The sequence below is a fragment of the Bos indicus x Bos taurus genome, chromosome 12 (assembly GCF_003369695.1).
Source record: "Bos indicus x Bos taurus breed Angus x Brahman F1 hybrid chromosome 12, Bos_hybrid_MaternalHap_v2.0, whole genome shotgun sequence".
Taxonomy (NCBI): domain Eukaryota; kingdom Metazoa; phylum Chordata; class Mammalia; order Artiodactyla; family Bovidae; genus Bos; species Bos indicus x Bos taurus.
In genome coordinates this window covers 75,689,434-75,713,268 of record NC_040087.1, presented here as the reverse complement: position 1 = coordinate 75,713,268, position 23,835 = coordinate 75,689,434, and the positions used below count along the sequence as shown (strand labels likewise).

The window sequence follows — 23,835 nt, the reverse complement described above, 5'->3', positions numbered from 1 at the left end:
TACTGAAGTAAAGATTTATATTCCAAGAAGTCTATGTTTGAGAATGCTTCAAGATTCAAATAAGCCATATAATAACAGAAAGGGAAATATTGTTTCATTTAGGTAATGTCTGAATTAACATCCAGTCTTCCAAAGGGGATCCTATAACTTTTGAATTTACTCAAATTTGCAATTCTTGCTATAGTTAAGATATAAATAGGCAAATGCCTTCTTGCCTTGAGAATTGGTTAAACACACACACACACATTACCACCTATTTCAAAACTGAATCAATATTCCTTATATGTACCAGTTAGGATTCCATAAAAAAATATCATTCATTACAAAGAAATAACTGTCACTCCACTCTCCGTACAACAGAAAAGAAAGTCCTCGCAAGAAGACAACGTAAATAATAATCAAAAGCCATGTTACTACCCACCCCCTCAGTTTATTCTAACACAAACATACATGACATGCATAACCTTTCCACAACTCAACAGGTCTTAGAAAGAACCAAAAGAATTGGTCTCGATGAGAAATGTGTGGGAAAAACTAATGATTCAGTAATGCTGCTTATTTTCTGAATCAATACAGCATCATTCCTAATGACTACACCATCTTCCACAATAGCAGAATAGTTGAACTTCTTAATCTAACTGCAATCACAACCCATAAAGCTCAAAAACTGCATAATTACGACACAGAACTTTATGTCTCCACTAAAAGATTATTCAGAATTAAACATTCATAAGACAACTAAAAATCGACACTCATGCCAATAATTCAGTAAGTCCACTACAACTGTTAAGTATTAACGACGTAAGTGTGAGAGCTGTTAGATCACTAGCCGTATTTTAAAAATACAGATCCAAAGTGAAGCTGGATCAAGATACTTGCATAGCCTAAGAGTTCTCAAAAACACATACTGAAAATTAAAATAAGGCTTAAATTAGTACACATGAATTTTTAATATATGGTGTCTTTATTTCACAGTATCTCATTTCTTAAATACAGCCTCAGAAACTTCATTCAGAGATGTTTCAGTATCATTTGTATGTGTTAACAACTCTGCTCCTTGCTGCTAGTTATTTCACAAACTAATACATGTTTTTTCATTTTGTTTTTAAAGAAGACCAACACAATATGAAAGCACAAACACTCTACAAGTTAGGCTGCCCGCTGCAGATTGGGCACAAAGTCATAACCTATTTATTTTCTTTTATATTTGGCGGAAATTTATCAACAATACCATTTTACAAAAGCATCATTCTTCAGAAGCCTAATTTCAGACAAATTAATTTTGTTTCCTAACTGAATCTAATTAAATGTTGTATTTTTGTGTTTAAGTAGTTGAAGTTAACAAAGATGAAATTTAACTATGAAAACACAATTGTATCTTCAGGACCAGAACAGAAAATTCATTTAAAATTCTCTAAAATATGAGACTTGAAAGCTGAAAAAAAAGACTGAGAATAAAATCTATTTTTCAGATCTATTTTATCTGCTTCAAGAACATAATGAAAATGTAGGTATACACTGGATTTTTTACATATAAAATCAATTTTTACTACATCTAAAAGCTTAAAATATTCTTTACTGACTTTCATGTACAATAATGCTTTAAATCAGATTTACATAGTTATGAATTAAGCTAATCTTTAGGAGCTACTTACAATCCAGAAGGCAAATTCCTGGCCATAGTGACACCAAAGGAATACCGCACAGCTTCAACAAGGATGAAGTCACCCACCACTGACAAAACCCAGGAGCCCAGCAAAAAGGACTAAAAACAAAACAGGAAGAACATTAGAGGGAAGAAACTTCTAAAAATAACCTTAATCAATTAAAACCAACTCAGGTTTACACATATTTTTTTAAAGTTTCTTTTTTGTTCCAAAAGACTTTTCAAAATGAGGGATTAAAACCGTATTGATCAAATGTTATTAACTTCCATAATTTCTAAGTATGTTGAAGAAAAGATATTTATAGCATGATTCATTTTTACAAGTAATGCACAAACTATTAAGCAAATTGAGTGATTAGAACTATATTAAAAGTCCTAATTAAAGTGGTTATTGCCCACTTGCACTGATATTATTATCTATTTTCACCATTATTATTATTTTATTATGCTAAAGGCTTCAATTTCAAATTTTTCTTTGGTTAATGTCCATGCTCCAAGTCAGACAGAGGATTATGTAATAAAAAGACAACTGTTAAAAATAACACCAAGCGAATAAAACTACTTAAAAATAAGAAAACAAATATCTTTTCCCCATAACCAAAGTAACAAAGGGAAAATACATAAAAACTTACTGCAAATTTTCTGCTTCCATATCTTCTTTCAAATATCCTAAAATTATAAATAAGCAGACTACTGCAGAAAGTATCTTTCAGATCAAGGCAAATTATTCTTCCAGAAATCAACCTCCAGATCTATAGATGGGGAATTAAAAAAGAATAACAAATATGAGTAAGCTCTGTTGGGGGTCTCTTCGTTAGCAAATTTATCATGTTTACTTCAGACTGCTTATTTTTAACACTCTAAGCTCAGATCTCCCAAGGCAGAACTGAAACTCTCCATCTCTGTAGCAGCTCTTAAGAGACGCATACTGAGGGCATCCTAGGAGGTTCTGGCAGGAGAGTGGGGCTATTCTCACTCCTGGACAGAGGATGGTTGTCCTCTACCCAGGCAGGCCCCAGCCCTAGAGCGCAGATGCCCACAAAGTGGTCCAGGAAAATGGGACTGGTGTCAACCCAGCCAGATGAACCAAAGTAACACCACCCCATGATCGGAAAGGCGCCAACTCGGGGCCTCAGGGCCCTGACACTCCCTTACGAGCAGTGTTTCTCAGGGCTGGCCAGATGCTAGAATCCCCTGGGGATCTTTCTAAAAAGTACACCAACTCTTAGGCTCTCTGACTCAGCTGGTCTAGGGCAAGGTCTGGGCATCAAGAAAGAAAAACGGTTATGTAGGTGATTCTACTGCATGGACAGGGTTAAGAACCATTCTATTACAGCAACTGAAATCGTAACGGAAGCTCTACGATATTCCCACAGAAAGCAGTAGTATAGATAAATAACTCAGTCATAGGAACCTGGTGAAGCCCACCTGAGCAATGGCATTAATGACATCCTTATGAAGAAAAAGCGTCATGCTCAAGAATGGATTAACACACCTGCCAATGCAGGAGAGGTGGGTTCAATTTCTAATCCAGGAAGACCCCCACATGCCTTGAAGCAACTAAGCCAGTGCACCAAAACTACTGAGACTGCAGGTCGACAACTAAAGCCCCCATGCCCCAGAGCCCCTGCTCCCCAACAAGAGGAGCCACTGCAACGCACAGCCCAAGAACTGCAGCTGGAGAGCAGCCCCCACTCGCTGCAGCTAGAGAAATGCCCCTAAAAGACAAATAAATGAAAAATTAAAATGTTTTTAAGAAAAGAATGGACTATCATGCTTAAAATGACTAATCAAGAATTTAACAAAGAAAAGGTGGCGATTATAACCATAATTTGCACTAACATTCTGTGATACTGTGATTTATAAATTAGAAATGGGGCTTCCCTGGTGGCTCAGCTGGTAAAGAATCCACATGCCAGTGCAGGAGATGCAAGAGACCAAAGTTTGATCCCTGGGTCAGGAAGATCCCCTGGAGAAGGAAACGGCAACCGGCTCTGCAGCAGACTGGGGGACTATAATACAGGCCATGGGGTTGCAAAGCATTGGAGATGACTGAGCACACGCACGCGCTCACACACACACACACACATTTAAAAATATGTGTTTGGTTTTTGCCTGTTTCTAGCACAGAACTCTTAAAGCCCTTGGAATTGCCAAAGTGAAGAAAGCCATCACAGTGTCTTTTGTCAGATTAATGAGGTGACTTTTGGAAGCACCTAAGAATGGGGACTGGCTTCCAGGAAACCAACCCTGTAATTAGAAGGCTGGAACCTTCAGTCCCACGTCCTGACCTCAGGGAGTAGAGGAGCTGGAAGGTGGGTCAACTAACAGATGTCCTGTGATGTAATCAATCCTGCCTGTGTAATGCCCTGGAGGAGGGCATGGCAACCCACTCCAGTATTCTTGCCTGGAGAATCCCCATGGACAGAGGAGCCCGGCAGGCTACAGTCCACGGGATCGCAAGGAGTCAGACATGACTGAAGCAACTTAGCACACCTGCACGCCTGAGTAATAAATCTACATAAAACCCTTAGAAGGACAGGCCTCTGAGAGCTTCCTGGGTGATGAATACGTAGAGATTTGGGGAGAGTGGGGCAAAAATCCAAGAGAAACTTCTTATTGATTTAACCACCACCATAAAAGAAATTCACACACTCACAATCTGCTAGAGCTGAGAGAGCTTAGCACATCTAACAGATGCTCAAACTGAGGCAAGTTTCTGCAAATATTAAGTATGCAAACTAATCATACCAACAAAACAGATTTAACAGTTTAAATCTCTTGAAATTAAAAATCGCATTTCCATAGTAAAAGGTGAAGTTGAAATGTGCAAAAGGAAACTGGAAATACTGCAACTGCTTCATTATATAATCTGCTTTGCTGAAAATTATCAATAAATACAACTGGAAAAATGACTTGTTAACGGGATAGTAATAATAAATATTTCTTACAAACTGAGAGGCTATGAGACACTGAGACTGGCAGAAAGGAGGGCAAATCGGAGACGAGAGACTTGCTTTCTCCTCTCCCAGGGCCAGTGGAGTGGCGCTCACCTGGAAGTCGTCCTTGACAGCCTGGAGGTCGTACACGAAGAACCTCTGACAGTGCGGCAGGACGAGGGCCAGCAGGAGGGACAGGGCGCTGGGGACCAGTAGGAGACACTTGGACACAGGTGCCTTGTCTGGGGGGAAAACAACATGGCTTTCAGAACGCCTGTCCCTAAGATTCTACAGACCATACGGGTGAAGAGCAAGAGAGTTCACTTCTTTTGAATTAGGATAAAGACAAAGTTCACATGCTCTGGAATTTAATTCTTGTGTACATACATTTTCAAAACATCGCCCTGCAGAGGTAAGTGATCAAAGGGCGCTGGGAAACTGCTGACGGGGGCTTCGTTGTCATCTGGTTTTTATATGAAACCAAACCAAGTTTACTTTCATAGACTACCTTTCAGAAAAGCAGCCACTGAAGTGTAAAGAAACAGACAAGCAGGCTTTCCATCAAACTGACCAGTCAGCTCTTGAGCATGACTGGGATTCACGTACTTAAACACTTATTTTAAGAAATTTAAGCTGCTCAGTTGTGTCCGATTCTGCAATCCCATGGACTGCAGCCCACACGGCTCCTCTATCCATGGGATTCTCCAGGCAACAATACTGGAATGGGTTGCCATTCCCTTCTCCAGGGGATCTTCCTGACCTAGGAATCGAACCCAGGTCTCCTGCATTGTAGGCGGATTCTTTACCATCTGAGCCACCAGGGAAATTTAAGAAACGGTTAAAAGTGCTAACACGGCTGACTGCAGTGGCCTGCTGAGATTTTCCACAACGGGCACCCCCAGAGCCTTGTCTGAATCTCACACAGCCTTCAAATGACAGCTCGGTTTCCACTTCCTTCCAGTCAGTCTCTCCCATTTTAGGGGGGGGCTTTTCCCCAACCCCGTACCCCTGTCTCCAGATACTACTTTACCAGTCAGGGTCTGGAACTTTGCCTTCCTGACTACATTAAAGATTCCCAAGGAAGAATCTTCAATATGATTCTCTTCTATATGCTTCTGAATGATGGCTATAAAGCCTAGCACAGCTCCTTGAGGGAATGAAATATACAGATCATCAACACTCAGGACCACAGGAAAGCGTCACCAAAAGGGACACTCTCAGATCATGCGAAGCGCACTTCAACGGTATTCATAATAAATTCCCTGGGAAAGAATCCACTGGTCACAGCTGGTGGTGTGGTTACCGCACTTGTTTACGTATATAAAAATAGCTCAACTATTTCCTCTCTGGTAAGGTCTTACCAACAGCTAAACTCAAACCACGGGTAAAGTCGCTGCATACTGCCTCCACCACTAAGATGCAATCAAGGCTCCAGGGAATCGAAAAGCTAACAGAGCTCCCCACCCTCTAGAAAACGGAGCCCCCCCCCCCCCGCCCAGGAACTCAAATGTACAGGGAAGCACTACAGCTGTGAGCCTGAGCAGTTCTATCGAGCGCTATTTCACCCGCAGTTCTCCTCACCTGTGAAATGAAGAGAAGAGAAGCTCCCTCAGAAATCCTATTAAAGAATGAAGGCAGGGAAAACTGCTCCAACCACCGCAATCACCATCCCAGGTGATGACTGCGGCAAGCTCCTCCCTTACCATTCAGACAGAACTGAGGATCGCGCATGGGCAATGAAGGTGCACCTTGAAGGTTTCCTTCTTGACCCTGGACTTCATCTATGCTAGTGAAATGGGCCCCCTCGTTTATTCCTGCCTCTTCCTTGCAGCCTGTAGGAACCACTGTAGGTTCATCGTCTCAGATCTCAAACAGACACCTCCACTGAGCAGCAACGCTACTGCTTTTCTCCAGGAACCTTCCTGCTCCACATTCCCGGTGGCTTACATGTCACCATATGAATAAATGGACAGTGTGCTCTGGTGTCCTCACTCATATTTCTACAATGAACAAGCTCCTGCTGCTGGGGACCACGCATCACCCCGAGGCCCTGAGATACAGTAGCAGATGATGGACAAAGCTCCTCCCCTGTGGTGCTCACAGTCTAGACAGCGGAGAAAAGAAAATACACAAAGTGAGCTAAATACGTGTCATGACAGATAGAAATAAATACTAAAGGAAAATTAAGCAGGGTAAAGAGCGAGGCTGTGTGACCTACTGTGGACTTCCTGCTCTCTTTCCAGGTAAGAGACAGGACTGCTGCCCACCCACACCTGCCCCTGACTGAAGTGGGACATGGCGATGTGACCTGCTTTGGCCAACTCAACATGATGTGGCCAACTCAACATGACGTCACTCCCAGGCAAACACCGGACAGCCAGTGACTGTCCTTAACCTGTGCCAGTGCTCAAGATGGAGGCTCGGCTATGAGTCAGATCCCAGCATGGAAGACAGAGTGGGACAGGTCCTCCTGGGTGACTCACAGAGAGGGAGGCCATCAGTGAGAAACAAAGCTTGTCGCTGCAGACCTCTGACGTTTTAAAGCAGTTGGCTGCTGCAGCCTAACTAACTAGCCTGCCCTGGTGTAGGGGGAAACAGTGCTGGTGGGGAGGGAACAGGGAGCTTAGAAGGCCCTTCTAAGGTGAGGTATGAGCAGACGCCTGGGGATGTGGGCCCGGCAGGTGCCTGGGGAGCAGTGTTTCTGGCAGATGGAAGAGCAAGTCCAAGGGCTGTGAGACAGAAACACGCTCCACACGATGAAGTAAGGCTGCCAGGATGGCCAAGAGGAGAATGTGCACAGAGCAGACAGGCAGGATATAAGGTCAGAGAAGTTGAGGAGCAAACAGTGGAGAGCCCTTAGAGGCCACAAGGACTCTACCCTTTCCTCAGAGAGTGGCAGGCTGCTCTGGGGGAGGCAAAGGAGATGATAACACGATCAGACATGTTTTCACAAGATCGCTTTGGCTGCTGTACCCCATAGGAAGGCAAACGGACAAGAAGCGAGACCAGGAAGGAGGCCACCATGATAATCCAGACAGGAGATGATCACAGCCTGGACCAGGGTGATTTGGATTGGGGTGGTGAAAGTGGTCAGTACTGGCGTTTGTTTTGAAGATGAGAGTGGTCAGAACTGAAGTATGTTTTGAAGGTGAGAGTGGTCAGAACTGGAGTACGTTTTGAAGGTACAGCAAGCAGGATTTGCTGGTTAATGGGGTGTAAAGCATGGGCAAATGGAGAAATCAAAGATGCGGCCAAAGTTTTTGTTGTGAGCGGTAGGAGAAACGTTGCCAGTTCCTAGGCTGGGAAATTCTGTCACCTTCGCCCTTACCTTGCCTACAAGATCTATAGCCATCTTGCAGAGTGCTCTCTAAGCCCACTTCCACCCCCACCTACCAAGGCTCTAGCCTCTCACCAGTGCCACTCAAAGTCACCAGTCCACAAGTTGTTACCAGTCCACAGTGAGAACAGAGTGTTAACCAACACACTACGTCCTTCAGGTAGGAAGTCCTGCTATGAAAAAAATATCTGTACTGAACACGCACTCTGCTCAAATTTATCTGCGGCCAGCCCATGTGATTCTGTCTCTCCTTTGTTCTAGTTTATTTTTTCATAGCACTTATCAACAAGTGACTTATTAAATAGTGATTCATCAAGTCTATGATTCAAACTGACTGTAAGATACACCATTATTTTAGGTGTTACTAAAAAAGAAACACTGTCAAATGTAATTCTAAGATGGCACCAATTGTAAAATACAACCCAAGGCTAGAAACACTAAAATGTGAGAAAAATTACAATTTGGAATCAAGAAATACATTTCTTTGGGTACTGCCCATCTCCCATCCTCAGTCCCCACTAGAATATAAGCTTCTCTTTTTTTAAAATTATTTATTTTAATTGGGGGCTAATTACAACATTGTAGTGGTTTTTGCCATACACTGACTATATCAGCCATGGGTGTACATGTGTTCCCTACCCTGAATCCCCCCTCCCACCTCGAATATAAGCTTCCTGAAGGCAGAAGTTCTGTCTATATGTTCACTGCTGCAGTATCCCTCAGTATCCCTGCCTATAGCAGGATCAGGTCCATAAAGGCAGTCAACACATGTTCGTGTGTTGAAGGGTGACTAATGTCTAAGAGACGCTCACTTAATGCCAGTGAAAGCAACCTAACATCCATGATGGGTAAGTAGATAAATAAAATGCAGTATATCCATATAATCGAATAGAATCAATTATATTCAGTCTTTAAAAGGAAGGAAATCCTCACATGCTACAACATGGATAAACTTTTTGGACATTATGCTGAAAGAAATAAGTCACATACAAAATGATAAGCACACACAAAATGATAAGCACACACAAAATGATAAGTATGATTCCATTTATATGAGCTATCTAAGTAGTCAAATTCAGAGACAGGAAGCAGAATGGTGGTTTCGAGGGGCTGGGGGGAGGGAAGAATAGGGAGCTGTTTAATGGGTATAGAGTTTCAGTTTTGCAAAGATGAAAAGAGTTCTAGAGATAAATGCACAATGTGAATGTACGTAATGCCACAGAACCATACACCAAAAAATGGTTAAGATGGCAAATTTTATGTTATGTATGTTTTACCACAATTAAAAATAAAGACTGAAAATAAATAAGTTATTTACTGACTTAATAACTGATCCTATTTTTTCAACCATTTTCATTCTGTCTAGGACTAAACCACTAAAAATACAGATCTGAGTACTTAAATCAGAGAACCGTTAAGTTCTCCTCTTAAGGTGAGCAAAAATGAGGTCCCAAAAAAACCAATGAGGAAAGCTACAAGATAATATACAATTGTCCAAGAAGTCCTACATCACAGGGAAAGTATACAGTATTACTGTATACAGCAAGATTTACTCAAGACCTGTACATTTCACCATATGAAGTTTACTTTAAGGAAAAAAAAAAGAACTTGAAACAATGATTAAATTCTAGTTAACAACATGTACACGTAAGTGTTTAGAAATAAGTGACTACAACTTATTTTGAAATCATCAAAAAAATAAGACAAACTGATGAAACAGAAAACAGGTATTTAATAGAACAAATGTGCAAAATGTTACCTGGAGAATCTATGTGGTAGGTATAGTTTTTATTACAACCATTCTTCAACTCTTCAGCATGTTTGAAATTTTTCATAATAAAACATGGAGAGGGGTACACAGTGAATCACAGAATTTGAGAGCTGAGAAAACACTTCAAAATACATGAACCAAAAACTTATAGAAACAGATAAATCCACAATTATAGTAGGAATCTTCAGCACTCCTGTCTCAGCAATCAGTGACACAAGTAGACAGAAAATCAGTGTCATGGACTGAAATGTCCACTGCCCTCCTCCAGATTCATGTGTTGAAGCTCTCACCACCAATTCCACTGCATTAAGAGAAAGGGTCTTTAAAGAGGTAATTTAAGGTTAAATGAAATTAAAAGACGCTTACTCCTTGGAAGGAAAGTTATGACCAACCTAGATAGCATATTCAAAAGCACAGACATTACTTTGCCAACAAAGGTCCGTCTAGTCAAGGCTACGGTTTTCCCAGTGGTCATGTATGGATGTGAGAGTTGGACTGTGAAGAAAGCTGAGTGCTGAAAAATTGATGCTTTTGAACTGTGGTGTTGGAGAAGACTCTTGAGAGTCCCTTGGACTGCAAGGAGATCCAACCAGTCCATTCTAAAGGAGATCAGCCCTGGGTGTTCTTTGGAAGGACTGATGCTAAAGCTGAAACTCCAATACTTTGGTCACCTCATGCGAAGAGTTGACTCACTGGAAAAGACTCTGATGCTGGGAGGGATTGGGGGCAGGAGGAAAAGGGGACGACAGAAGATGAGATGGCTGGATGGCATCACCGACTCAATGAACCTAAGTCTGAGTGAACTCCGGGAGCTGGTGATGGACAGGGAGGCCTGGCGTGCTCCAATTCACGGGGTCGCAAAGAGTCGGACACGACTGAGTGACTGCACTGAACTGAACTGAAGAGAAAGGGTCTTTAAAGAGGTAATTTAAGGTTAAATGAGGTCATTAAGGTGGGGTCCTAATCCAATCTGTCCTTCTAAGAGAAGGAAGCACCACGGCTGCACACATACAGAGGAAAGACCATGTGAACACACAGGGAGAAGACAGCCATCACAAGTCAAGGAGAAAGGCCTCACCAACCCTTTCATCTTGGACTTCCAGCCTCCTGTCCTGAGAGCAAATAAACTTCAGTTGTTTAAGACACCCACACGGCAATACGCTATTATATCAATCAGTAAGAATATAGAAGACTTGAAAAACAGTATCAATCAATGTGACCTGACTGACATTTATAGAACACCCACCCAACAATAGAAAATTACACATTTTTTTTTCAAATGCATATGGAACATTCCACAAGACAGACCAACCATATTCTGGGCCATAAAACACACTTCAATAAATTTAAAGAAATTAAAATCATACAAAGTATATTCCCTGACTACCACAAAATTAAAACTAGAAATCAACAACAGAAAGATGGATGGAAAATCTCCCAAATACAGTTGACCCTTGAACAACACAGATCTGAACTTCAAGGGTTCACCTATGTGATTCCCCCCCCCCAACAAATACATAATATGGCACTACATGATCCATTGTTGGTTGAATCCACAGATGCAGAACCATGGATATGAAGGGCTGACTATAGACTTAAACTTGGATTTTCAACTTCACGGGGGTCAGTGTTCCAAACCCTCATGTTGTTCAAGGGTCAACTGGACTTGAAAATTAAACAACATACTTCTAAATAATATCTGGGTCAAAGAGGGAGTCACAAGGTAAAACAGAATATATGTTAATAGAATAAAAAAACCAAGCAAAATCTGTGGGTGGCAAAGTAAGGAAATTTACAACATTAAATGGTTATACAGGAAAAGAAAAGGTCTCAAATAATGACAAAGCCTACAAGCTTTAATAAACCTAGAAAAAGACAAGCAAACTAAACCCTCACCAGGCATATGAAAAGAATTATAAGCAGAAATCAATGAAATAGAAAACCAAAATATAATACAGAAAAAAAAATCAATGAAACTAAAAGCTCTTTGACAAGATCAATAAAATGGATACACCTCTAGCAGGATTGATTGGGGGGGAAAAAAAAAGAGAAATAAAGGAGGGGGGCATCACTACAGATGCCACAGACATTAAGAGCCTAATAAGCGGTTTATAGCATTGCAAACGGAGAAGGCGATGGCGCCCCACTCCAGTACTCTTGCCTGGAAAATCCCATGGGCGGAGGAGCCTGGTAGGCTGCAGTCCATGGAGTTGCTAAGAGTAGGACACGACTGAGCAACTTCACTTTCCCTTTTCACTTTCATGCACTGGAGAAGGAAATGGCAACCCATTCCAGTGTTCTTGCCTAGAGAATCCCAGGGACGGGGGAGCCTGGTGGGCTGCCGTCTATGGGGTTGCACAGCGTCGGACATGATTGAAGCAACTTAGCAGCAGCAGCAGCATTGCAAAATGCACTTAATGCACTGGAGCATACACTTAAAAATGGTTAGAATGGTTAAATCTTATGTATGTACTTTTATCATAAACAATTTGTAAAGAATAATATGGGAATATCAGAAACAACATTTTGCCCACAAATTTGACAACTTAAGATAAAACAGGCAAATTCCTTGAGAGATACAATCTATCAAAGCTCACTCAAAAAGAAATGAATAACTTGAACAGACCTATAGAAATGAAGAAACAATTCACAGCTAAATGTCTTCCAACAGAGAAAACACCAGGCCTGACAGTTTCACTGATGAATGGTACCAATCACTTAAAGGAAAAAGAAAACTAACCCTACACAAACTCATCCACCATGCAGAAAAGGAGAGAACCCTTCTGAATTCACTTCATGAAGCCAATGCTATACTCATACCAAAAAAAGACCAAGACACTCAAAGAAAATAACAGACCAATTATCTCTTAGAAGCACAGATGCAAAATTCTCAACAAAATACTAGCAAATTGAATCCAGCTATACACAAAAAAGATAATAGTCACAACCAAGTGAAGTTAAACCAGGAATGCAAAGCAAACCAATGTAATTCACAACAATAAAGAAAAATGTGCTGTGCAACTCTATTCGCGTGTACAATTCACTGTACAATTATCTGCGTATTCTATGATGCCAATTTTTGTCCACTCACGAGGCAAAACTGGACACTCACTGTTGGGCAGTTAATGACAGGCTATTCCTGTGCTCTGATCTTACTACCAATACTATCCAGCATTTATGGATTATTCAGCAGTACACAGTCCCATCCACAGCACCTTATGTGAATGACCTTGTTCCTGAAGGTCCTATACCTCAGGGCCTTTACACCCATTACTGCCTCTACTCAAAACGTTCTCCCCATGTCCAGCCTGTTCTCATCACTCCAGTCCTCATCTCAAACAGCACCTCAGAGTGGCTTTCCCGCATGACTCTGTATTTCAGTTCAGTCAGTCAGTCAGTTCAGTCGCTCAGTCGTGTCTGACTCTGCAACCTCCTGGACTGCAGCACGCAAGGCCTCCCTGTCCATCACCAACTCCTGAGTTTACTTGAACTCATGCCCATCGAGTTGGTGATGCTATCTAACCATCTCATCCTCTGTCGTCACCTTCTCCTCCTGCCCTAAATCTTTCCCAGCATGAGGGTCTTTTCCAATGAGTCAGTTCTTCACATCAGGTGGCCAAAGCATTGGAGTTTCAGCTTCAGCATCAGTCTTTCCAATGAATATTCAGGACTGATTTACTTTAGGATGGATTGGTTGCATCTCCTTGCAGTCCAAGAGACCCTCAAGAGTCTTCTCCAACACCACAGTTCAAAAGCATCAATTCTTTGGCACTCAGCTTTCTTTATAGCCCAACTCTCATATCTGCACATGACAACTGGAAAAACCATACCCTTGACTAGACGGACCTTTGTTGGCAAGGTAATGTCTCTGCTTTTGAATATGCTGTCTAGGTTGGTCATAACTTTTATTTCAAGGAGCAAACGTCTTTTAATTTCATGGCTGTAGTCACCATCTGCACTGATTTTGGAGCCCCCCAAAAATAAAGTCTGTCACTGTTTCCATTGTTTCCCCATCTATTTGCCATGAAGTGATGGGACCAGATGCCATGATCTCAGTTTTCTGAATGTTGAGTTTCAAGCCAGCTTTTTCACTCTCCTCTTTCACTTTCATCAGGAGGCTCTTTAGTTCTTCTTTGCTTTCTGCCATAAGGGTGGTGTCATCTGCATATCTGAGGTTATTGACATTTCTCCCGGCAATCTTGACTCCAGCTTGTGCTTCCTCCAGCCCAGCGTTTATCATAATGTACTCTGCATAGAAATTAAATAAGCAGGGTGACAATATACAGCCTTGACGTACTCCTTTCCCTATCTGGAACCAGTCTGTTGTTCCATGTCCAGTTGTAACTCTTACTTCCTGACTTTATTAAATGCTAAACGGATCAAAGGTTTTAAAAATATATATAAGATCTCTGATTAAAAAATAAAAAATCTACATCTAGGAACTTAGCCCAAAGTAATTATCATGGATATACAAAAAGATTTTTGCTATAAACACACTCATCACAGCATTGTTTGTAACCGTGAAAAAACTAGGAACATGACTATCCAATAGGAAAATAAACTGTCCTATCCATAAAATGGAATGATATTCAATTTTAAGAACTAGGTTATAGAAAAATATTTCATGCTTTGGAGACATGTTCCTAAGTAGTAAGTGCAAAATATTTCTAGTAGCATTATTATATAACACTTTTTAAAAAACAGTTCATACATGGGTTTTTTTTTAAGCACCTGTCAAAGTATTAACAGTGGTAATCTCTGAGTGATCTGTTCATGGGAGGTTTTAATTTTTTATGAAAATATTTTAAGAATTAGAAAAAATAATTTTGGTTTAGCTAGTTATTAATTCAGTAACAAGTGTCATTAAATCCTTACGCAGCAAGACAAGGCAAATCGCTAGCAATCTGCTGGCCCCTCTGTGAGTGGAACCAGGAAGTGGTTCATCCATGGAGAACCCAAGCAGGGATCAAATGGAAAGTTAAAAACAAGTCACTTCTTTGCAGTGGGTCCTTCCACTTTTGAAAACAGGGATGTTACAAACTTTGAGAATGACAGTCAATACATTAATTTAAAAATAAAAATGCAAAGCATCTATGGGAAAGACAACATAAAACACCAAAGTTTAGGGTGTCTCCTTTTGGGTCCCTCAACTCTTTGGCATGACTGAGGCACACAGCCATCTCTCCTTGGCAATGAGTAGCATCAGGCTACGGTGACTGTGTACTGCCCTAAAATAATTATTACAGTACATGTGGAGTGCTTTATGCCAAGCACTGTGCTAAAAAAAGCACTCAGTGAATGCTTACAGTACCTGAGGCAATAGTTACTTATCTGAATGTCTTAGGTAAAAAATAGGATAAAAAAGGTTAAATAACTTCCCCAAGGTCACAGCTAGTTAGTAGAAGGGCTTAGATCTGAACTTGTTCTGCCTGACCCCAAAGCAAAGGTTTTCTAATATATAACAAGAAAATCTGATATCTTTGTATCCTAGTCCATGGTCCAAAAGGATTTTCACTATTACTATTTTGAATACTTCACCTGTACCTTTTTGGTTCCTCAGAAAGTTAAACATAGAATTACCATGGTGTCCTGGTGTTAGTCACTCAGTCATGCCCAACTCTGTGACCTCATGGACTGTAGGTCACCTTGCTTCTCTGTCCATGGGGTTCTCCAAGCAAGAATACTAGAGTGGGTAGCCATATGACCCAACAATTCATCTCCTAGTTATATACTCAAGAGGACTGAGAACAGATATTCAAACAAAAACCTGAATATTCATTACAGCATACCCTAAGAGCCAAAAGAGTAGAAAGAACCCAAACGTTTATCAACAGATGAATAAACAGAATGAAGTACACCCATGAAACAGGCCATCACTCAGTCATAAAAGGACACACGCTACTGACAGAGGCTACAATATAGAAGAATCTTGAAAAATTACGCTGAGTGAAAGCAGCCAGAAACAAAAAGCAACACACGATGATTCCATACACATGAAGTGCCCAGAATTCAAAAATGCAGACAGAAAGCAGATCAAAGTGGATTATGGGGGGGGGGGGGGGCGCGTGGAATGCAAGGGGCTGCTTAGTGGGAGCTGTGCTTCTTTAGGGTGCGATAGAAATGGTCCGAAATTAGAGACTGACCACTGCACAACAGTGTAAATGGGCCAGAAGCAAACAGCGGTACACCTTCAAATGGTTAAAATGGTGAGTTTTGTTATGTGAATCCTACCTGAATAAAAATATGCATCTTTTAGGTACTGAAGACACTAACCACAGGTCTTGCAAAGCATAGCCATGTGGGCTGTTACAGAGCATCGTAGCTGACGAGTGCTGCAGGGGGTGGGGATGAGGGGAACGAAAAGGCAGCAACCCTGCCTGTTCCCACAAGTCACCATGTCACAGCACACTCGCCAAAAGCCCCGGTGTGGTTCGCACCCCTGGGAGGAGAGGCCGCCATATCCTACCAGTTTGGTTTTTCTATTTCTGAATACTTAACTATTTGGTAAACTTCTCAGGGGTCCCCCAAGAATGGGGTGACTTGGTGCTTTATGAAGTCACTTAAGCTTTTTCATCGAAAAGGGGTTAAGCTAACGTGTGGAAGTCCATGAAAAGGCAGAAACCTGTGCCTCTGGGAGGGATGCCTTCAGCATCCACCTTGCTTTACTGTTCAGGACTATGAGTCTCCTGGAAGGAAACCTGATGAAAACATACCCTCAGTGATCAAGTGGAGGACAGCGAGTGCCTTCTGGTGACTGTCCCCACAAAGACGTCCATAAAACTGTTCTATCGGAGTGGGGTGGGGCGCGGGAGACACAAACCAAACACATATCTGCAAGGCAGAGAAACCTAAGTCTGATTTTCAAGTTTGATGATCCAAGAAATCTCTTCCACTCCTGTCTGGTGGGAAAGTCTATGATTCAAGTCAATGTATGGCAAAAACCACTACAATATTGTAAAGTAATTAGCCTCCAAATAAAATAAATTAATTAAAAAAAATAGAGAACCAAGCAGAAAGTCTTTTAAGTCTGGACTTGTACACACAGCCTTTTAGCACCTAATCCATTTGTGTACAGAGACGCTACTAAACATCTTAAACCACTGGTGCCGAGACTGGCAGGTCAGTAGGAACACAAAACATCCACTTAAACTCTAAAAACACTAAAATGAATTCTAAGTAGATTCAAGAATTGGATAAAAGCAATGAAACCAAAAAGACAGCTCCAGACAAAATTCCAGTTCAAGATGACAGACTCCGATACCTGTCCACGTTTCCTCCCTTCCTAAGTCATACTGAAATAAGAGGGCCCTCAGAACACCAGAGAAACATCTCCTTTCAAAGTCGTCCAGGGAACAATCACTAAAGACCAAGACCTGGGAAGGAGCAATGTACAAACAGAATTATCCATCAGAATAATCTAGAGTATTCCTCAAACTTCAAACATTTCCATTTTGGCACCACAAGTTTTGCCATATCCCAGTGCTACCTACTCTAGTATTTAACACTTCAACTCACCTTACTATGATTTAGTTAAATAAATGTATTTTAAAAGAAACTGTACATCACTATAATAATTACAAAATGAGTGCCACAATGTCATCAGTAGCTGATGACTATAAAGTGAACACACTTCATGAGATTCTAACACTGCTGCTGACAGAAAGATGGCGGCCTGCCTCTTGTTCTCCAGGTCACAGCAGGTGACTGGCTGCTAACAGCAACGCACGTCAAACTAGCACCTGACTGAGACTCTCCCTCTGTTACAATCAAGAGGAGAAAGAACTGACAAGGGAATTATTATCTCACATTTGTCTCAATGGCCCTTGGTGTGGAGCCCACATCCTGTGTAAAACCATCCCCATATAAACGGCACACATGCCTGCCTTACCGTGACAGGTGGGTGGCCCTTCCACAAAACCCCACCCCCAGGCACACTCAGATTTTCTCACCCACAGCCATTCATCTGGCATTTTTCTCCCTGGCAGGAGAAAAGGCTTGGCCCCCAAAATAAAATTCAAGAATTGCCCTCTGAAGAAAGTGGCGATGTACTTGGGAGGACGCTGAGGTGTCTAAGGACTGAGAAGGACTCGAAAAGAGCGCAGGTATCTTCAGATTCCCCCAGGAGGTGCCAGCCTGGGGAACACAGATCAGTGGGAGGGGGTGGGTGGTAAGAGGAAGGGCAGCCTTACTCAGAGTGAGAGTTACACAGGGCTGAGCCCCCCAGCCAGCCCACAGGCCAGCAGTCGGGGATTTCCTCCTGCTCCCCACCTCTGCAGCCTAGTCACAAGCTCTGCACACCTGAACAGGGCCTGCAGGCAGCCCTGCAGTGGAGGTATGGGCCTCCTGGGGACCAAGACCAACCCACAAACAAAGAGGAAACCCACACCAGCTACTTAGGAATCCAGTCTCTCACTATGCACAAGAATGGCCAAGTGAGCATCTGGAAAGTTCACCCTGTGTTCTCTGCACCAAAACGTTTGCTGCAGGAGGGAGGCCAGGGGGAGATCACAGAAGACTTCCAAGAAGAAAATGATGCAAGGCTCAAGAAGCTGCAGTAGCTGAGGGTGAAATTAAGTAGTGAAGAAATATCAAAAGAAATTAAGAGACTCCCTGAAGTAGCACAGGTTTTATGACCCAGGGCTCTATTTTCTCCTACGACTCCAGTCACACACCTTGGTTCAACACTGACTGCGTGTAGGTGTGTGTGCTCAGTCATGTCCGACTCTTTGCTACTTCATGGACTGTAGCCCGCTAGGCTCCTCTGTCCATGAGGCAAGAATAATGGAGTGGGTTGCCATTTCCTCCTCCAGGGGATAATGAATATACAATAATAACAATGTAAACATAGCTATCGTTATGATTTTCTGTGTGTATGTGTCTCAGAGAAAGAATGCACAGGTTAAGAACTTGCATAGAAAAGTCTCTAAAAGAATGAACATTCAACTATCGGTAATAGTCATTTAGCTGGAGTAAAATGTGACTATTCCTTTCTACATTACATTACTTGTGTAATTTGTGAATTTTTTGGCAGCAAGTATTTTTCAGTTTTGTCATTAAGGCAAGACAAAAACAACACTAAATGTCAGCTTTGAACATCATTAACAATGTTATTAATGATGGGGTAAATTTATTTAAGGCTAAATGAAAAAATCAGAACATGAAACTGTATACAGATCCAATTTTGCTTTTAAATATGTTTACGTACATACATATGGAATAATTTACAGAACACCAAGATATGGGTTTGGGTGGACTTGGGGAGCTGGTGATGGACAGTGAGGCCTGGCGTGCTGCGGTTCATGGGGTCGCAAAGAGTCAGACACAACTGAGCAACTGAACTGAAGATGTAAACACAGATGAACTCTCAGTGGCACAGTGAAATGGAATTCTATGTTCTTCCTTTTGTTTCCCAAATTTTCTACAATGAAGACCATGCCCACTAAGTCTTAGAAACAAAAAGTTAATCAATTTAACAAAGAGTTAAATTTCCTTGTCGCAGGGTCCATAAGCCTGGAAGTACTAACTTGCATCATCAATCTTTAAAAAACAACTAATACTGTGCTCTTTCCACAGTACCATGCTACATTCAAGGGACTAAGGTGACATAAGCATTGGAAAATGTCTGAGAACAGTGGCAATGTAACATACAAATCTCATGAAAAATGTCTGGGAAAGGGAATCATGACTTACATAAGCAGTACAGGGGGTCCCAAAGAGTTGGACATGACTGAGCAACTGAACAACAATAAAAATAACAATCATTTTCATTTATTATTTAAATGAGTTAAAATGTAAGCAATGTACAGCGTGTGACGATAGGTAACAATACTGTATTGTATACTTGAAACTGGCTAGTAGATCTTGAATGTTTGACACACACAAAAAAGATGACTGTGAGGTGATGGGTATGTTAATTACCTTGACCACAGTAATTAGTTCACCATGTATACATATGACAAAACATCACATACAATAGAAACATATAAAATTTTTGTCAACTATATCTCAATAAAGCTAGAAAAAATGAACTGAACAATATAATTTTGTTTAAAAATTTTAATTAAAAAACAATTTTAAGCAGCCCCACACACTACCAGTGTGTTCCACAAAGCACATATCAAAAATGTTGGAGTCAACTATTATTTATGATATTCTTTATCAGGTTGTACTTATTAAAATTCCATAGAAATACATTTTTAAAGTAGCTTGATTTAAAGTACGTTCTGACTTAAACCGATACTGCCATAGGCTGAGAATGGAAAAAGGTGGAAAAGGCAGATAATGGGCTAAGTCACTTTAGTCGTGTCTGACTCTTTGCAACCCTATGGATTGTGGCCCACCAGGCTCCTCTGTCCATGCGATTCTCCAGGCAGAATACTGGACAGAGTTGCCATGCCCTCCTTCAGGGGATCTTCCCGACCCAGAGATTGAATTCACGTCTCCTGCATTGCAGGCAGATTCTTTACTGCTGAGCCACTGGGAAGCCCAAGGTAGATAATGTGCTTAGTTGCTCAGTCGTGTCCGACTCTTTGCAACCCAGGGACTGTAGCCCGCCAGGCTTCTCTGTCCATGAAAATTCTCCAGGCAAGAATACTGTAGTGGTCTGCCATTCCCTAATTAGGATTTTTTTTTTTTTTTGGTAGGAGCTAATTGAAGAAAGTAGGGAAAACTACTAAACCATTCAGGTATGACCTAAATCAAATTCCTTATGATTATACAGTGGAAGTAAGAAATAGATTTAAGGGACTAGATCTGATAGAATGCCTGATGAACTATGGACGGAGGTTCATGACATTGTACAGGAGACAGGGATCAAGACCATCCCCATGGAAAAGAAATGCAAAAAAGCAAAATGGCTGTCTGAGGAGGCCTTACAGATAGCTGTGAAAAGAAGAGACGTGAAAAGCAAAGGAGAAAAGGAAAGATATAAGCACTTGAATGGAGAGTTCCAAAGAATAGCAAGGAGAGATAAGAAAGCCTCCCTCAGAGATCAATGCAAAGAAATAGAGGAAAACAACAGAATGGGAAAGACTAGAGATCTCTTCAAGAAAATTAGAGATACCAAGGGAACATTTCATGCAAAGATGGGCTCCATAAAGGACAGAAGTGGTATGGACCTAACAGAAGCAGAAGATATTAAGAAGAGGTGGCAAGAATACACAGAAGAACTGTACAAAAAAGATGTTTATGACCCAGATAATCACGATGGTGTGATCAGTCACCTAGAGCCAGACACCCTGGAATGAGAAGTCAAGTGGGCCTTAGAAAGCATCACTACGAACAAAGCTAGTGGAGGTGATGGAATTCCAGTTGAGCTATTTCAAATCCTGAAAGATGATGCTGTGAAAGTGCTGCACTCAATATGCCAGCACATTTGGAAAACTCAGCAGTGGCCACAGGACTGGAAAAGGTCAGTTTTCATTCCAATCCCAAAGAAAGGCAATGCAAAAGAATGCTCAAACTACCACACAATTGCACTCATCTCACACGCTAGTAAAGTAATGCTCAAAATTGTCCAAGCCAGGCTTCAGCAATACATGAACCGTGAACTTCCTGATGTTCAAGCTGGTTTTAGAAAAGGCAGAGGAACCAGAGATCAAATTGCCAACATCCTCTGGATCATCGAAAAAGCAAGAGAGTTCCAGAAAAACATCTATTTCTGCTTTATTGACTATGCCAAAGCCTTTGACTGTGTGGATCACAATAAACCGTGGAAAATTCTGAAAGAGATGGGAATACCAGACCACCTGACCTGCCTCTTGAGAAACCTGTATGTAGGTCAGGAAGCAACAGTTAGAACTGGACATGGAACAACAGCCTGGTTCCAAATAGGAAAAGGAATACGTCAAGGCTGTATATTGATTGTCACCCTGCTTATTTAACTTCTATGCAGAGTACATCATGAGAAATGCTAGGCTGGTAGAAGTGCAAACTGGAATCAAGATTGCCGGGAGAAATATCAATAACCTCAGATATGCAGATGACACCACCCTTATGGCAGAAAGTGAAGAGGAACTAAAAAGCCTCTTGATGAAAGTGAAAGAGGAGAGTGAAAAAGTTGGCTTAAAGCTCAACATTCAGAAAACTAAGATCATGGCACCTGGTCCCATCACTTCATGGCAAATAGATGGGGAAACAGTGGAAACTGTCAGACTTTATTTTTCTGGGTTCCAAAATCACTGCAGATGGTGACTGCAGCCATTAAAAGACGCTTACTCCTTGGAAGGAAAGTTATGACCAACCTAGATAGCATATTCAAAAGCAGAGACATTACTTTGCCAACAAAGGTCTGTCGTCAAGGCTCTGGTTTTTCCAGTGGTCATGTATGGATGTGAGAGTTGGACTGTGAAGAAAGCTGACTGCCGAAGAATTGATGCTTTTGAATTATGGTGTTGGCAAAGACTTGAAAGTCCCTTGGACTGCAAGGAGGTCCAACCAGTTCATCCTAAAGGAGATCAGTCCTAGGTGTTCATGGGAAGGAATGATGCTAAAGCTGAAACTCCAGTACTTTGGCCACCTCATGTGAAGAGTTGACTCATTGGAAAAGACCCTGATGCTGGGAGGGATTGGGGGCAGGAGGAGAAGGGGACGACAGAGGATGAGATGGCTGGATGGCATCATCGACTCGATGGACATGAATTTGAGTGAACTCTGGGAGTTGGTGATGGACAGGGAGGCCTGGCGTGCTGCGATTCATGGGGTCGAAAGAGTCAGACACGACTGAGTGACTGAACTGACTGAATATACTATGGCTGTTTTTATTTGCATAGTGTTCTTTTTACTTTCTCTTTATTAGTCAAGTTATTAATCAAGAAAGAGAAGGGAAAAAGAACACTATGCAAATAAAAATAACCATAGTATATTAGTTCCTACAAGAAAAAAAAAATCCTAATTAGGACATAAAACATCTCTAGCGAAAACAGAACAAGATTTTGGTTCTGCTTAGGAAGAAAGAGGGAGACTCATGGACTGAAAGCCAACAAAAGGAACGTGGTGGACCCGAGAGAAAGGAGCTGCAGCAGACACAAGGGGAGGAATGAAAAGCAACGTGCCAGGACTCAGAGTGCATTTTCAGTGACCGGGAAATAAGCCCCACTGCTGAGCAGAGCTGCTGTATTCATCACGAGCCTATGAACAGGGTCAAGCGGTCAAGAGAGAGAAATGTAAAGAAACTTGAGTCTGAGCAGTAGTAGCGTGCATTAGTTGACAACACACAACAGGGAGCCAGACTGCATTCCAAGTCTAGCCCTGCTCCTCACCAGCTACGATCCTGGACAAGTTACTTAAATACCTGCACCTCACCTTCCTCATCTGCAAACTGCGAGGAATAACTCAGAATAGTACCTCACGGGGTTGTTCTGAACTAACCAGCTGTTCAGATGGAGCCTAGTACTGTCATGTAAGTGTTACACAGTAAAATTTACACTGTGATACAAGTAAAACGGGTAATGACGCATACTTTATTAGCTGTTGATTGAAAAATTACAGAGATACACAGAACTCTCATTTAAATGATGATTCTTTTTCCCAGGTGTTTTTCCTAAGGCTTAGAAGTTATATTCCCATTGCTCCTAGTCAGAGACTAAATTCACATCAATTTAGTCTCTAATGTGGCACGACACAGCGGAAAAAACCACTGGCTTTGGAGGCAGGCAAACCTGAGCTCAGTCTTAGCTCTTCCACATAATTTGGACAAATTACACTCTGAGCCTCAACATACTCATTTGCAGAAAAAAAGAGTAACAATACCTAGAGCTACTGTGAAAATTCAACGTGGTAACTTAAGTAAACCAATATTTTCTCCCTTAAAATTGCTGGTAAAGTTGTAGGTACCATCCTGTGGGTCTAGAATTTGGCAGTATCAAAAGTTAAAATACTCTTTATTTAGTCTTCTTTTACTCCTAGGAATATTTGAAAATTAAGATGCTCTCAGCATTACTATAATGGAAAAAAAAAAACAACGGAGGGAAGCACAAACCTAACTGCAAGAATAGTATACTAAGAAAATGCTTATGACAAAGGAAAAAACAGCAGAATATACATAGTCATTATGACTGCATTTTAAGTGTGTTGCATGAAATAAAAGCAAGTTAGAAAATAGTATTCAAGTGTGATAAACTTA

The 23,835-nt window shown here is 41.4% G+C and overlaps 1 protein-coding gene across 2 annotated transcripts in view; it reads right to left on the bottom strand.

Moving 5' to 3' along the window:
• The window catches only part of UBAC2 (UBA domain containing 2), a 170,502-nt gene that overhangs the window by 135,859 nt on the left and 10,808 nt on the right, over positions 1-23,835 (bottom strand). Inside the window, exons 2-4 of one of the 2 annotated variants that reach the window (XM_027557886.1) lie at positions 4,720-4,847; positions 2,299-2,418; positions 1,656-1,765 (exon numbers count right to left, since the gene is read on the bottom strand). In XM_027557886.1, the coding sequence (XP_027413687.1) occupies positions 1,656-1,765; positions 2,299-2,418; positions 4,720-4,847 (358 nt within the window). The remainder of the gene's footprint in view (positions 1-1,655; positions 1,766-2,298; positions 2,419-4,719; positions 4,848-23,835) is intronic. The other variant, XM_027557885.1, reaches the window with a different exon arrangement.